Source organism: Ochlerotatus camptorhynchus, unplaced genomic scaffold (assembly GCF_037179485.1).
Source record: "Ochlerotatus camptorhynchus isolate MF236.1 unplaced genomic scaffold, CSIRO-AGI_Acam_v1.1 ptg000232l, whole genome shotgun sequence".
NCBI lineage: Eukaryota > Metazoa > Arthropoda > Insecta > Diptera > Culicidae > Ochlerotatus > Ochlerotatus camptorhynchus.
The window spans coordinates 8,169,182-8,186,314 of NW_027040722.1; the positions used below are offsets into that span (position 1 = coordinate 8,169,182).

The 17,133-nt window shown below is 42.0% G+C and overlaps 1 protein-coding gene across 2 annotated transcripts in view; it reads left to right on the plus strand.

Annotated features, from left to right (window-relative positions):
* Positions 1–15,969, plus strand: part of neur (E3 ubiquitin-protein ligase neur) — a 106,746-nt gene extending 90,777 nt beyond the window's left edge. The window contains exons 1-3 of one of the 2 annotated variants that reach the window (XM_065225660.1): positions 4,578–5,292; positions 12,493–14,156; positions 14,339–15,969. In XM_065225660.1, the coding sequence (XP_065081732.1) occupies positions 5,145–5,292; positions 12,493–14,156; positions 14,339–14,680 (2,154 nt within the window). In that variant the 5' untranslated portion in view covers positions 4,578–5,144 and the 3' untranslated portion in view covers positions 14,681–15,969. Of the gene's footprint in view, positions 1–4,577; positions 5,293–12,492; positions 14,157–14,338 lie in introns of those variants that run through there. The other variant, XM_065225661.1, reaches the window with a different exon arrangement.
* Positions 15,970–17,133: the final 1,164 nt, after the last annotated feature.

Sequence of the window (17,133 nt, forward strand, 5' to 3'; positions counted from 1 at the left end):
AATGTTTTATGAAATTATGAAATAATAACATATTATAATAATATTTTGTTTGTGTAAGCAACAAGAAAAGATTGTGAAGTTTGTGTTTGACACATAATACCTGCCAATTTTGCTGCATGAGAGTTGCAATAAGCGATTTTGTCATTTATCTCACCCACTCTTCGCTCTTCACTCTTCGCTCTTCACTCTTCGCGAAGAGGTGATCAGAAAATCGCTCATTGTGGCTCTGTCAAAGCAAAATTTGCAGGTTTTATGTGTCAAACATAAACTTTAATATCTTTTCTTGTTCCTTACACATACAAAATGTCACCATAATATCTTATTATTCCATAATTTCCTAACACATTTTTTTAGTCAAAATGAATGGAAGGCACCCTGCTGGAATGTACTGTTCTGTTGATGCGAAAAGATGAGGAGGTTTTATGCCCATATGAGAAAAGCAAAGCTTTTTAAGTAAACTCCTCTCAAAGGAGCTTTTCCTTGCTCTTAATAAATAAATCAATAAATAAGGAAAACTGAATGTGAATTCTAAGCAGAAATCCAAGGTACTTGTAGTGTTACCGATCCACTTGAAATCGGAACAATAGATGTTCATCTGACTGAATTTCTAGATTTTATTGACATCATAGCTTTTGCTGGTTCTCATCGAAAACTGCGAGTAGTTTATTCATTATAATAAAAAAAACTAGCATTGTTAGCTGGAATTTAAAAATAGTTCTTCTATTGAGCCACCGCCTAAAAGCAAGTGGTATAAAAGCCTTTGTTGGAGTAAGCGCTGTAAATGGGAAATTGGTACCGCCACTGGATCCGGGAGGAAAAAAAGAGAGGATGATGTGAGAAAAGGAAAAGGATGCAAGATGGAGGGCTTGGATAGCATTACCGAGGGAGTAATCCGGTGATTACACCAATAGCCCGAACACGGAAAAGTTCGCGATTGTGAGGTCCGTTTTGTACCACGTTACACGGTACGAAGTCAAGTAAATTACCGTTTGACTCACTCCACCATCCTGTTGAACGCTACGCTGTTTCCCAGCGTGCCAGCAGGTGAACTTCATCCCGAACACCTCAGCTAGCGATCTACCGCTAACGATCCGCAAGGCTGATTCGACCGACTCCACTGTACGTAGAACCCACGTGGCAGAGGCCACTAGGATACGGCACACATCTCCACTGACGTCGCCGTCGTTTGTTCACCATTCGAGACCGGCAGCATTTCGGCGAAACCACCACGAAGCAGAAAGGTGCGTGTCATCCCTCCTTCAAATTCCCACCCTCAACGGGGCCCCAGCGCTACAGTGCATCAAGCAAAAGCCTTTAATATATGTAATTAAAACTTAGAAACACTTTCCAATTACCTAACTTTTTGATCGAAAGAGCCAGCATGCCCAAGCAACAAATTTGGTTTTATGAGGGTTTTGCAGACCATAAATTGGTCTTGTAGAATGCTTTAAAGCCTCTATAAAACTTGTAATGTTACTTGGGATGTTCGGCAGATGAGGGTTTATTGTCCGGTCGTTATTTAATTTCGGCACCGCAAGGTAAGTGATCAGCTGTTCTGAGTCCTCCCGGGGTCGGTGGCCGATCCTGAGAAATTTGAATTATAAGGTGAGCTAATGACAAAAGAGGCCCGTCACTTTCAGTAGGTAGAATTCCAAGTAAAAAAAGGAGAATCCAAAAAGAATTCTGAAAAGCTTTCAATGAAAATTCTGAGATGAAGTTTCAAGAAAATTTCCAACGAAGTTTTGAGATAAATTTCAAAGCATACTATGGAGAGTTTTTTCTTATGACCATTTCAAGAAGTTCATGGAACCACTAAGAGAATTCTGAGTGGAATATGGAGGGAATTCGGAGGAAATCTTTGTGAATACTGAAGAGAGATATTTTTAAAAGAATTCTTCGAGGGATACCTAGGCAATACAGCGAGAATTATTAAGAATTTTATGAGAATTGCAGAGTAAATCAAAGAGCGTTCTATAAAGAATTTCTAGAGTATTATGGAACAAATTGTGAGGGACATTTTTAGTTGTTACTAACTAAATCCTTGAGGTAATTCTAATTAAATCCTGTATAAAGTTCCAAGTTCATTCAAACACAGACAGTTTATCGAGATCACAGAACGAAAATGGTTCTCAGGCTTTGAAGGTTATTTAATTTAATATTTCATGCTTAGAAAAGTTCTTTTAATTCTGGATTAATAAAAATCTTTAAAATTAGGACTTATAAAATTTGAGTTCTTTGACCAATATTCCGGACATTGAGAAATTTCTGTACCTTTATACAATGTACATTTTTTTCTGCAAACGCATTTTTGTTTATAAGTGTAGTTTTCTAATTAATTATGTTTGGTCTATAATCTAAAATTAAAAGAACTATCTTAACATCAATGAAACAATTGATTGATTTGACTAATACTTTAAAGTATATGTCTTTAAATTTGTTAAACAAATTTTCAACTTTTAATCTTAATAGCTTTGATAATAAAGCTGTTCTTTGAATACTGTTTATGATACTTAAGTTATAGTATCGTATGAATAAATTAGTTTACTTTACTTAGAAAAGCGTGAGAGACTGGGATCATCGATGAGTAACGTCCAACATGCCAAAGCATGACACGGTCTACACACTTTCAAGAAGTAGAAGAAACCGAAACGAAGTTAAAAACAGGCCACATCCTTCAAACCGAGAGCTCGGGACTTCGGGAGCTGTATGCATAATGAAACATAAATCAAATTTGTGAAGACAAGGACCCGAAGGCGGCGGGTTCGATCCCCGATCCGGTTGAGAAAATTTTCGGGTTGAACATTTTGTCGAGGAAAAGCTTCTAGTACACCAAGTTGAAAGCATATAAAAGCCTGTTTATGAGCGTTAAAGCCAGGCAGAAGAAGATAGATTCCAAAAGATTTATGTTATTGTAGTTAAAGCCATTTATGACGACGGAAAAGATGAACACAGCTATCTGCGTTCGGGGGAGCTTGAACCGGTGCGTCTGTTGGCTGTGGTCCGTCAACATGATAGCCCAGTACTATTTTGGCCGGCGTCAGTGCACTATTCGGAAGAAAAGGAAATGAATCATCTGAACCATCCGGGGGCTTGGCTAATCCAAACTTTTTGGGCCTTGGATTTGGCATGCCCTGTCTACGGAAACACTTTAAGGCAGCGAATTCAACCGGATTTTTTTTTAAGAAGACTGAATAAAAGTGGCCAAAACAATCACCATGGAATCTGTAATAAACTAAATGAGCTTCGTGAAAAAAAAAATAAGTTGCTTGAACAAACATTGCATTTGTATCAGGATCATGCTCAACTGCATTAAATTGAATATATTCTGAACCCAACGGCTATGAATTTAACTTCATTTAATTTCATTTCACCTTTTAACTTCACCAACTGAAACGGCTGAAATGTCTGATTTATTGACAAATTGAGATACAGCACTAAAATCAGTCACTATTTTGACCTGATTACCACTCTCACCAGGGCAGGCCGCTGAAGAGCTGCAAACTTCTTTTTTTTTCATCCCCCGGGCGCTACATCGTGCAATTAGTTTTCACAACCTTTCGAGCTCTCCGTTCGATGCCGCTGGAGGGAAAATCGTGAGAATCCAACAAAACTAACTGTATTTCAGTGCTAAATTACTTCCCCAAGCCATCAACTGAGCTCAGTTCAAATTCACTTATTACTCAAGTTATCGTTCATTGCAATGCAACATCAGCATCATCATCAGCTACACAGTGCATCCCAATTTACTATGCTGCGTTCGTGGTTTAGGTCTGTCGGGGAGCAAAAAAAAAAGAAGCTCCCATGACCTCCGACCTTTTTCGACGATTACCGGGGCTCTTCTTTGGGCTGCAGTCAGTGGAGAAGCATTTCTATCCCTGGTCTCCTAACGATGATACTGGAGTGCAATTTTAATACCATTTCTATGAATAAGAAATTATACACGATCATGCGGTTTCATTCGCGGCGAGGGGGAAAAAGGATGGGGAGATCAAGTTGGAAACATGGAACCTTACATGATCCTCCGATGTTCACACGACTTTTTGAACTTGTGCATTTTTTCCCTCGGTGAGAGTGAGGAGAGCGCGGGGGGGGGGATCGCGCGAGGGATAGGGTATCACTCTCTCCACCGGGAACCTCTTCTTTCTCATCGTTAAGGTAGATCGGTGGCGGCGACGGGGTAGTGGGGTCTTAGGAGGGTCTCCCAAAGCGGTGAGCGATGCGCCGCGATCTATATGGGGAATCTTTCCGCGGGTGCGCGCGTACACTCTCTTTCTCCGACTAATGTTTTATTTCTTCTTTTTTTATGAGATGCGCTTCTCCGGTGTGGTGAGTCGAATGGCGAAGGGTATGAGATGTGAGCAGAAGGACGAAGCGAGGGAAAATGAGCAGATGGAAGCATTGAGTGAGCATATGCACACAGCCGGCCGCTGCTTGCGCTCTTGGGATTGTGCCTTTGTACATAAGCGGTTTGGGTTGATGCGGGAAGAGCGAGCGAGAGGCAACGATTGGGTAGCATAATGTTGCCTACGAGTCGAAATACGCAGGAGAGGTTTGTTTCGATCATCAGTTCTGAGCAAACCGTCCAACGGTAAAGACGTATTCTTCGTTCGGTCACTCCGGCTTCGAATGTTGGGTTGTGAGGGAATTTAGTTCATAAGAAAGTTATCCTTTACCCACTTGGAAGGACTTTGTTGTAGATCGGTCTCATCGGAAAGAAGACGATCGCGATCGTAGAGTCCGGAAGTTGCTTATCAGCTTGCTATCGAGGGCAGAGAGTGAATTCTGTGGGAACTGATGTGAAGTGTGTGGATTGAAAGCAACGAAACGCGAAACAATTTATCGTCATAAAGGAATACGCGGAATATAAGAAGGCACTGAAGTACACAGAAAACGTGAAGGAAGAGTTAAAAGAAAGTCGTTGAAAAACAAAACACAAGACGAACGATCGATTGATCGTGTGTGCGCGCGCACCCCCCGTGCAAAGAGCCCTGTTTTAGTGAGTGTGGGAACCGTTGAGCAAAAGAAACTGTTATGTGTGATTAATTCAGTCGCGGAACGCGAACTGTGCTGTGTGGAATAGCGCACTCGGATTTGAGTTGTTTTTTTTCTCGGACACATAACTAGCTCCCACATTGTTGGCCCCTATGGGTGTACTGAACGTCGTGATCGGTTCCGGTGCCGGTGCAGCAGTCGAGTGCCAGCCGAGTTGCAAGAAGAGCAACGATAACATCTTCTCGCCGATCAAGAACAAGATGAAGGTCCTGAAGAAGATCAAGAAACGGATGGGATTAGGTTAGTAGCTTTGACTATTTCGCTGGCATTGGGAAAGGGGTTGCAATGGTTAATCCTTGACGACGCAGCGGCAGCTGCAATTTTCGCCCCTCGCGCTCTCAACGGTCGGTGTGTAACGAACTTTTTCCCGGCGTCCCTCCGGGGAAATGTGTATACGCATTGGTTCTAGTTCGTTAACGTTGACGCTGTCTGGCTTGTGACCATGGCGGCGGTGGCGGCGGTGAAGGGACGGGTGTAGGTAATTTGGAGAGGAAGCGGTATTAAGGGCCTTCTTTCATTCATACTTATCGAAGCGAGTAGTTCCCCTTTGATGGGTGCTCGCTCGGCTGTAACAGTCTGAATTGCATGGACGTTCCCTGCGTGTGTATGTTGTTTTTTTTTTTCCCGTTGGATTCAGTTACCATTACAATGGTAATGGGGTAGTTGAAGTGCGAACGAAATTTGGGAGATGGAAGTGGGCTTTGAGTCGAATTGCTCAGGTTGATGGAATGCTTTTAAAGTTTTTTTTCCTTTCTAGGGCTTCGTATAATGATCTTTGTCGGTAATAGCGGAGAAATTTGCATAGGATTGTGATAGGACTACTGAAATTATGATGGAATGGAAGATTTAAATGCATGGCATTTAATCACAGTTTTAAAGTTTAAATTTATGGACCAAGAAGAAGATTGCAAATGAATCGAAACGTCGGTTATTGACAGTATTGTCTTACGATTTTGTTATCTGATCTTATGTGTATTCTAATATTGACTTATTCTAGCAACCTTTCCCAAGCAATAACTTTGGTTTTATCATAATCTTGTATGTCATGGTTTGGTCTAGAAGAATGCTTTAAAACCTCGATAAAACCGGCGCTGTTACTTGGGGTGTCAATATGTCTGAACATTAATTGAAGTTACATTTGTGGGCTCATGATTTGTATTAAGCTAAGTTAGTAAAGCTTAAGATTCGATATTCTTATGAATCCTGTTGGCTTCGATTATAATACATTTCAAAATTAGATTTATACATTATTTCCATCTGATGGGTCCTTAACTCCCAGACATGGTAAATCGTTTACATTCATTTCGTGTATTAATTTACATTCATTTGTCTATAACTTTTTCATAAACACAATTCTGTAAAAATGGTGCATGAAGCTTTTGTAGCTTGTAGCTACAATTTTTGTGAATAACAAAAATCTCTATCTCTTATGCATGATGAACAAGAGCGAACAGAACTCAGCATTGCTTTTCAGTGAATGTGATTTTTATTATTCATAAAAGTTTTAGCTATTATTAAAACCTACAAAAGCTTTTTACATCATTTTACAAAATTCCGTTGATGGAAAAAGTTAGAGGCAAATAAATGTTAATGATTACACGAAATCAATGTAAATGATTTTTCACGTCCATGCTTAACTCAATGATTTTTCACCAAAAACTTGATCTTTTATCATCAAATTACTCGTGTAACGGACGATAATGTTTTAAAGCTTTTGTACAATCACTTTGACCAATATTTCGAAACAGGATCAATTCAAAATTGTATGATTTTTCAACAGATAGGGGAAAAATTGGCTTCGGCAATACCTTAACCTATTATCGTCAGGGGGTAAACAAAGTCCTAGAGCACTCAAATTTGGCCAATAGTTGCTCTGAAACACAATGTATCCACATGCCAAAATTGAGCTCTCAAGGACGTTGTTTACCCCCTGACGATAATAGGTTAAGGTATTGCCGAAGAGAACTTTTCCCCTAACTAATATTTTTCATATCAAGCAGTATCTCAGTAGTTTATCAACCAATTCTCATGTTACTCTACAAGTTATTGATCAATTGATTGTCCTCATTTAGGATGAGTTCAGACATTTCATGAATTGCAGAATGTGTATTAATATATCTGAAATAAACTTTGTTAAACTGCTGTCTACTACCTGGAAAATAGGGAATCATAAGGACATTTTAATGCTCCTGGAAAAAACTGTAATTCTCAGGGAATTTTTAAATTCTCGTATCAAGCTTCATGCGTCTTTTGGGAAATTAGATAAGAATTTTTGCAACCAATTTTAACTTCCTCCTTATTCACATTGACTACAATAATCCTGAAGTGGATTTATCTTCAGTAACAACATACATTCTGAAACATGATTTTTTTTTTGTAACCCTGAATCGAATTAAATCAGACTTGGAGAAATTTTCAACTATCTGGCTCGAAAATAAATGTTGAAGACGACAGACATGGAGTATTTTCCAAGAACTCGGATGAACATAAAAATAAGGGGCTTGCAAAAGTTTTACAGCGTATGAACTTAAATGATTGAATTTAATTAGAATTTTATGGGAGCTGGCTTAATTTCAAAGGAATTCAGAGAAGAATTTCATAAGAAGAATTGTTAGGAAAACATAAAGTGAAATCTGAGGATTCCTTTTAAGTTAGTTCTGTTGAACTTCAATTTGCAAGCGAAACGTATGGAGGATTGCAAGGTATTTCTGATTAGAATCCCAAGGGAACCCTGAGTAGGATTCAAAGAAAATTTTCAACAGAATTGTGAGGTGGATTCCAAAATAATTTCAAACAAAATTCCAAGAGAGTTTTGACTAAAATAGTAAAGCAATTTTTAGGAGACTTCTAAGAGATTTGTACTTGTGAGAAGTATTTCAAGAGAAGATGGATTATCCAAAAGAATTCAATGAACATTCTGAGGATACTGCAACACAAATTCTATAGAGTTTTCCAAAGTTTCAAGGAAATTTTCAACTGTGGAATACTTAGGAGAGTTGAAAGGCTATTCCTGTAATAATTTTTATTTTTAGTTTCTAGGGAATTCTGATGAACTTTTCAAGGAATTTACGGAACTACTTCAAGAGACTTCTGATTATAGGGGAAATGGCTCTAATGATGGCTCTAATGATGGCCTATGGCCCATCGATAAAAATCTCTTGTTTATCAATTTTTCTTAGAACAATGCGTCATCTAGATAACACATATTGATATTTTGGGTTACTAGCGAAAAATTGGCAAAACAGGAGATCGCAGTAAGCCGCGCTTGAAAGCTGACGTGTTTTTCTTTTGCTGCATATTTCTCGTAAGCGAATTAAACACATTTTGGCTTTAAATTTGTTAATTTATGTGCTGAAATTTAGTTGCATGTGTTCATAAAGCTATCATTTAGTGATATATCGTGTTTTGCCTGTGTTTGTCTTGAGTGGCTCGGTATAACTTGAATCTAACCTCCAAAATATGCAACGCAGATTCAGTTCCATTGTTCGGTGTCGATTTTCATTGCCTCACGGGAGCCCGGTTCTCCGAGTTCGGATGCTACACTTTCGGCGTGTAGTTCTGTTGAGAGATCGGTCCGGTTGGTGAATTGGCCCGGGAACGTGTTGATAATGAATGCGTCGCGAGTTTTGGTGGAGATTCTGTGGCCGACGTTGCCGTGAATCAGCGGGTTTTCCGCTTGCAGAAGTGCTCGGCTGCTGGTTTCTCGCCGGTGTCGGAGATTGCGAGAAATACGAAAGATGCCTCACTGGATACGCCCAAGACTGGACGGGTGGTGGTTGGTGGCCGCGAACTGTTCCTGGGGAAAGCACTACACGCGAGCCTCTTCCCAGATGACCATGGCAATGCAAGAAAGTTTGTGTTCGTTAAAGGAAGTATTACGACAAAGGTGCATCACAAAATGAGATGCAAAGCTTAGAGAAAATCAAAATTACGGAACTCATGGATTGGAGGTTCAAATTATCAAGATCAGACCAGTCCAAATACATTTAACGATTAAAAAAAAAACATGAACTAAATACGTGCCAGGTTTGAAAAAAATATTTTCGAATGGAAGCGTGTATGTAAGACCAATATCCATTTGATAACGGTGATGCAAACATACTTATGCACTTATTGTAAGTGAAAGTAACCTCGGAATGGGCGTGACTCTCCAGACATTCTGAAATGGGTTGCTGGATCTGTAATAGAGCTATCACTTTCTAACTCCCGGACTAAAGCTGTCTACAATGACCATAAATGCGACATTGTAGAGAGAGTTCTTCCACACACTAGCGAAAAATTGACAAAACATGTTTTGCTTCGAAATTTATGTATGGGCCCAATATTAGGAACATTAACTCTAAGTGCATTTTGTTACAAACAATGAGTATTGAAATATCGACTCCGTAAAGCTGACGGGATTGTGCCTTTCAAATAAACGAACCAGATGAAAGAAAAAAAGAATTCTGAGTAGAGTTTATATGGAATTCCAGAGATAATTCCATGCAAATTTATGGAGAATAATTAGTGAATACTGGGGAGAGTTTATTTCAGAGGATTTCTTTAGGGAAATCTTAGGTAACACAGCGAACTCGATTAAGAGAATTGCAAAGTGAATCAAAGGGCCTTCTATACAGAATTTCTTAAGTATTATGAAGCAAATTGTAAACCAAAGAGAGCTCTAAGACGAACTCTGGGAAAATTTTGAAAATTCTAAAGAAATTCTTTGAACAGTTCCAAGGACATCAAAATGATTCAAGCAAATATCTTTTTTCGAGATCGAAGAAGAAAAATTTAGGTATAAAGCTGTTCTTCCATTTCCATTTGGTCACCGTCTTCAATCCACTTACAATTTTGAACTCAATTCTAACAATTCCGCTTCACAGTATTAATTATTTCAAATTTGATTTTATATTTACACGAAAAAATCACGCAGCAAAACAAAAATACGTAAATTTAGCAACACGGCCTACTTCGAGCCTCATTACTGAGGATATTAAATGAGGTATTCGTTTTCGATACAGTTATCATTCATACTTGCCCTTCTCACAATAATCCACACTCAATTGTTATGTTCTGTTTCATTCGAAGAGGGATCTCTCTAAAGACCCTCCGATCAATCATAAAAGATCTTCTTAGTGAAAAAATATGTGATGGATCTGATATTTGTCCATTCCTCAGAATTCTGGTCGTTTCTTGTCTCCAATCTCAGTTCCACGGAAACGCCTTAAAACGAGGCGCATAACCGTTAACCGGAAGATATTATTCATACTACACCGAAGCTTACATATACGGCAGTATTTTCAGTGTTGAAAAGTTTGCTAGTTATTAGTTTATTAGTAATTCAACTATAAACTTGGATCCCACCTGGGTACTACTTTCCTCAGTTTGCATATCCCATTGCATACCTTTCAGGCGCAGTGTCAATGAGCTGGATGCTCAATAATTTCCTGGAACTCGACTTAGCACACTTCCAGAGAGAATAACACGTCAATTACAAACCCGACAAAGCGTGATACACTCTCCCATGGGCAACATCCTGTCCCCGCCGGTGCCAGCCGAGGTGCCGGACGTTGAAGTGTGCTACGCTTCCATGCGCACAGAGATAACAAAAACGTCCGCCTCGGCGGCTGCATTCCAGCCAGGCAGCAGAATGTGGACGACGAGGTCGCCGGTCCGGTCGTCAGCTCAGTTCAGTAATCGACCAGAGTTTCTCAACCGTGCTTCCTGCTCCCCCCGCTCCTCACTTGTACACGACAAATCCCAGAATTCCCGACGCCCCGTCCAGCCGTCACCGTCGTTGTCGTCGTCACTGACTGCTGAATAATAATAATAACAAATAATTAATTCGCTCATGCAATGTGATATAAAATTGTTTTCTTCAATTTATCGTGTCCGCTTTCTGCTCCGGTTCGGTTCGGTTCGCTTCCCGGTATGTGCGCCTCCGTTTCACATCAAATTTTTATTGCATTTCTACTTGAAACCTCGATGATGATGACGACCTGACGACGACTCTTCTTCTCTAACGGTGGGAACCTCGCTGTCGCCGTCGTCGTATCTGATTATTATTCCGTCACCGAAGCAGTTCTTGTAACAGGTACTCTACGCTGATGGGAAAATTGCATCTCCGGGGCCGACGACGGACGGCGGGGGACGAAATGTCGCACGCGTGCTCTCGCCAAGTCGTCGCGACGCGACTCGACTCCCGCCCGACTCGATCAGAGTGGCGGCGCTCGTGGCGTCAAGGGTGAGCTTAAGCGTGGCGAACGATCGCGCATACATAACCTAGAAAAAAAAAACCCGAGGAAAACGCAATCATAACGAGTGAGTGGTCTGAATTGCTTTTTTGATTAGTGTAGGTATTTACTGTTTCTGTTGTAAGTCGCATCACGAAAGGAAATTGGAAATAGTTTTCCTCGATTTACTTTTTCGATTAAAATCGGTAACTTTCTACTCGCAGTTCAAATCGCCGTTCAAATCGCCGTAGCAGATGTTTTGATTTTCGATCTTCTTTTTCCTTCAAATGATCACTCGCTTACAGTGTCTTGAAACTTCATTTTCAACCCCTCTAAGGCGATGATGGAAAAACCAGCTGTCCGAATCCATCGGAAGGCAGACTTCCTTTCGTCATCGTCATAGAGGGACAGAAGAACGTACGGAAAGAAGAAGGCGAAAAAGGCGCCCCTTTTCATAGGCAAAGGTAGGGGGAATAGGTTCTTCTTTCCCGCCTCGTTTCGGTTTCGGTTATTTACATTTTCAATCAACATCTGCCTCGGTTCTCGATGCCGGGGAGACGACCGGGGTGAAGTCTCCGAAGGGATTTTTTTTTTGCGTAATGTGTGCGTCCATTTTCCGTAAGAGTGCGAGGGTGTAGTGCTGAATCTTGCTAGATCCGCAGAAAGAATGCGAAAATGTACAGATGTGCGTAATTAAATGTGTGGCTTTTTGAGATTTGGGTCCTTTGGGATATGGTCTGTTTAAAAGCCTTCAAGACTTGAGACAGCTCGTCGGTGACAGATTCCGACAAATGGCGGCATTTGATTATTATCAGACGACGGAAGCTATTAAGACATAATTGAACGGAAGGCAACAGTTCGAGCATTAAGCACGTGTGATGTGTACCTACATACCGCAAGAATTGAACGATGAAACGACGACGAGGGGAAAACGTTCAAACGCACTTGAGCTCCTCGTTCGTCGGTAGCTAGCCTATGTGCTTAATCGTTGTCGTCTTGCGGCGGATGTCGAAAAAATGGAATATGAACTCAGTCAGTAGCACAAACACATGGTGTGGCAAAGGAAATCGGAAGTAGCATTTCCGATCTTTCGTCATTCTACCCTGTTTCGCCGGTTTCGTATGCGAGATCTTGCGCCTTTGTTCCCATTATTTAGAACAACATCACCTGCGTCTAGAGTAAAAAAAAATACTAAACATCGCTTTTTGCTCTTTTCCACTTACAGCTCCTCGCAGTGCATCGTCCTGTCCGGGCCCAAACAACCTACCGCCGTTGCAGTTTCACAACGTGCACGGCGATAACATAAGAATCTCGCGCGATGGCTCCGTAGCTCGACGGTACGAGTCCTTCTGCAAGGGAATCACATTCAGCGCCCGACCGGTCCGGGTGAACGAGCGTGTGTGCGTTAAGTTCCTCGATATCTCCAACAACTGGAGCGGAGTGATTCGCTTCGGTTTCACGTGCAACGATCCGGCCACCCTGCGTGGCAATCTACCCAAATACGCATGTCCGGATCTTACGAACAAGCCCGGATTCTGGGCCAAAGCTTTGAATGAGCGATACTGCTATCGCAATAACGTACTATTCTACTATGTCACACCGTCCGGGGATGTTCACTTTGGCATCAACGGTGAAGAGAAGGGAGTGTTCATCACCGATGTCGACTCCCGTGGTCCACTGTGGGCTGTAATCGACGTGTACGGCAATTCCACGGCTATTGAGTTCCTAGATTCGCGAATTTACATGTTCCAACAGCAGCAACACCATCAGCAACAACAGCAGCAACAACAACAACAACAGCAGCAGAATCACCACCACCACCATCATCATCAACAACAGTCAGCACAAAGCCAATCCTGTGGCCGTCGTTCAGCCGATCAGGAAATTGTACCTCACATGGAATCTCTCAGTATCAACCAACATAACCAGCAGTTGCTGGACGAACGTCCAGTTCCTCCGCCGACGACGACGACGACGATGACGACGAGCGCGGTTATCAGTTCGGCTGCAAACATGCGATACAACAGCCCGGCACCTGGACTACTACCTCTCCCGTTCCATCCGATGCGAGGTCGCAATATAAAATTTTCCCCTGATCGTACGGTGGCGAACCGTGTCGATTCGGAATTCTGCCAAGGCTACGTATTCACACCCCGTCCAATCAAGATCGGTGAACGCCTCATTATCCAAATCCTAAAGACCGACACCATGTTCGTTGGATCCCTAGCCCTGGGGCTCACATCGTGCGATCCAGCAACCCTCCAGTTCTCCGATCTGCCCGATGACTCCGATCTGCTACTGGACCGTCCGGAATACTGGGTCGTTAGCAAAGATGTCGCATCCACGCTGGTCCGTGGCGACGAACTGTGCTTCTCCATCTCCGTCAGTGGAGAAGTGTCCATCAGCAAGAACGGTGGAGCTCCATCTGTGATCATGCACATCGACCAGAGTCTACAGCTGTGGTCTTTCCTCGACGTTTACGGGTCTACCCAAAGCGTCCGTTTGTTCAGCCATGCAATCCCCACCTCGATGGCAACCGCATCCTGTTCAGCTCTCTACGAACCTCGAACCATGTCCGCCTCGGCCAGTCAGCGTAGCCTGCAAGTGCAGTCCACGAGTCAGCAATCGCAGCCCTCGGGCTCCATCCGGCCGGATATGATCCAAATCAACCCGGGCGGCACGGTGCTAGTGGTGAATCTACCGCCAACGGATGTCATGTCACCTGCCTCCTCGCAACCATCGGTCCAACAAGCGCAGGCCACCATCGTGTCCCGCGGTCTTGCAAACTCCACATCGACACTGTCGGTTCCGCTGTCGACGCTGTCGCTGTCGTCGCACACCGGCTCCAGCGGAACATGCGAAATGCTTCCGGCCTACAGCTACGCAGAGGTAAGCTTCACATTCCTTCCAACGAGTTGATATACCTTCCTCCAATGATCAAATAATTTTGTCAATGGGAATGCTTTCATCATGGTTTGACCATTGAAAATGTTTCTCCCATCTGAATCCACCAACTTTACAACCCCATCAGCACCATCTAATCGCACTATTTTCATGTCTCCTCATTGCAGCCAATCTCCGCCTACAACAATGCATCCAACTACAATACTCTCGCGGCGGTGGCAGCAGCTACAGCGGCATCCAGCACCGCCTCCGGATCTGGTAGCTCCTGCGGCGGAGCATCAACCCCGCTGCCCGGTTGCGGAACCTTTAGCGCTGGGCCGATCTACAGCTCGACCGGTGTCGATTGTACCATCTGCTTCGAGAAGCCGATCGACTCCGTCCTGTACATGTGCGGTCACATGTGCATGTGCTACGACTGTGCGATCAAGCAGTGGCGCGGCATTGGCGGTGGCCACTGTCCGCTGTGTCGTGCAGTCATACGGGACGTGATTCGCACCTACAAATCCTAAGAACACGACGTGAGCGAACGCGAGCGAGCGCTGTGGATGGGCCCCGGCCCCATCCCCACCAGTCACGATACCAAAAACGCTTTCAAACGAAAGCAAGGAAGCATTAATTGTGAATGTGATTTTAATTCCAAAAACATAAAACAAACAAAAACTACGGAGAAGCGAAACTCGGGAAGCATCTGGGGTCTTTCGGAAACATTCTGGTCAAAATTAACTCTTATTTTTTATGCGAGTAAATTATCAAGTAGTCAAAATTTAGCGTATGTGGGTTGCTGGCAGGCAAACAAGAGGAGGTCAGGGAATTGTTACGCACCATTGGGTCGTGTTTAGTTTCGTTTTCTGTCGAAATCGTTGACGAATGCATTATCTAGTGTGTAAGTATTTTTTTTCGCGTAGGACAAACATATAACTAATGATCAAACCAAAAAATCTTAAATTTGCATAGTCGTTACTAGGAACAAGGAAAGCAGTATCCATTCATTAGAAGGACAGTAATTAAATTGCCAAAAAAATACATCACTTCCAAAATGCAATCGAAGCAAAAGAAAAACGAAAATTTCAAAGAGTGAGAAAAAACCGCGCTGTACGTGTAGAGCGTGATTATCGTTTTGTGAATTTTATCAATCGTAATTTTTCCGGTCTCCGTTTAATTTTGGTTTTCCGCCCGTCGTTCCCATCATGGTCATTAAGCGAAAGCAGGAGAAGAAGTTGAACCTAATTTACAAAATTGATACTTTCTAGTCAAGCAAAAATTGAATTATATTATTGAAGCGAGCGATAACCCCAAAGGAAAATTAACGTTAAGTACACTCTGGCCCTGGCAAGAGCAACCGACTTGGGCGCTGGGGCTGCTTATTTATTCTTTTGCGACCTTTTTTCACTTACTGATTATTATCTCTTATACTCTCAAATCTACTATCAATACTGGTATGCATACGCATAGCTAATACAAATATTATACCTACCTACCTTTAGCGAGGACATAATAGTCGAAACAGGATGGCATCAGATCAAGCATGCAGAAAAATCTCAAGAGCAGTGCGGAATGAGAAGCATTAATAGCTTGTAGTAGGTGTCCCACATGGGCAACACTATTAATACTAATTACACGGTGTAGTAGTAAGCATGGAAAACAGAAAGAAGATAGTTGACACATTCTATTAATTTATTGTTATGAACGCATTTACAATTAGGAAGAAACGAACGTATTTTTTAAAAAGTTAGCTAAATGATAACAAAAAAAAAACGGCAAAGAAAAGAGAATACAAGCTCATCAGTGCTAAAATTTATTCGCTGGCTGGAATAATTTGGAAAGATATCACAAATCCTTTTCTGAACTTCGGGGGTGCTTCGGAAAATATACCGTTATCAGGAGCGATTTGAGATAAGGGCACAACTGCTTTTGTAAACAATGACTTGGATCGCCGATTTTTTGCGAATAAAAACTCACCCTCGGAAACTTACAAACACACTCAGGTTGGGAAATGATGCTTCACCAGGTGGTATAGTTTGTTTGCTTTTATTCGTGGGAATTCGGCGATTAAAGTCATTGTTTACAAAAGCAAATCCACAGTCCTATTAATCTCAAATTACTCCGGCTATGCTTGCTTGGGCTTAAAACTGTTTCAATTATCGATTGAGTCTCTTTATAGTTTGGATCCCTCTAGACGTACAAGTTCATCTGTGGTGAGATCTGTTCAAATGGCGATTGGTACATGCCTTAGCCTTCAAAAGGTGCAGCGCGGATAATGCTATGGATAAGCGTTTTTCAATTTATGGGTCACGTACGGAACATTATTATTACCTACGGAACAGTTACCATAGAGGTAACTGTAAGACCAGACCCGACGAAACGTGCTCAACTTTTTGATTCAGCTATGGTACTATCTTCGGTCCCAAGCTAATCGATACACCCCTCGAAACATAGGAAAATCCACGAACCCCTCATTTTATCTGTCAAACTTTCATAGCGAATCAAAACAAACATAGTGTACTACTAGAATTTCGACTAGAATGGGATACGTTAATCAATTTGCTTGGGACCAATAGGCTAGTCAAATAGTGATCAAATTTAAAATCGTTAGTTTACACCGGTGGGTATTATGATTTTGTACGAAAATTCATAAGATATACCGGAAATTTCTAAATCCCCTTCAGAAAGCCCTGCCTATTTAGAATCGGTACGATTCTTTTTGTCCGGTACAGCGCTCCTAGTTGTCGGTTCTGGAATCCTTTGAAAGACATTTGTTTACAATGTTTTTCTCTTGAAATCCTGTGCATTTTTTTAAAGGTTATGTTTTCTTGAATTGCCACGCGATGGAAGAAAAAAGAAAATAATCTATTCTGATATGAAAACCCGACTTGGTCGGTGTCGTGACTGGACCGAGGCCACGGCTACACGAATTAATGGTGCTGCTCCCGCGGCTGCGGCTACTTCCAATCCTGCTGCTATT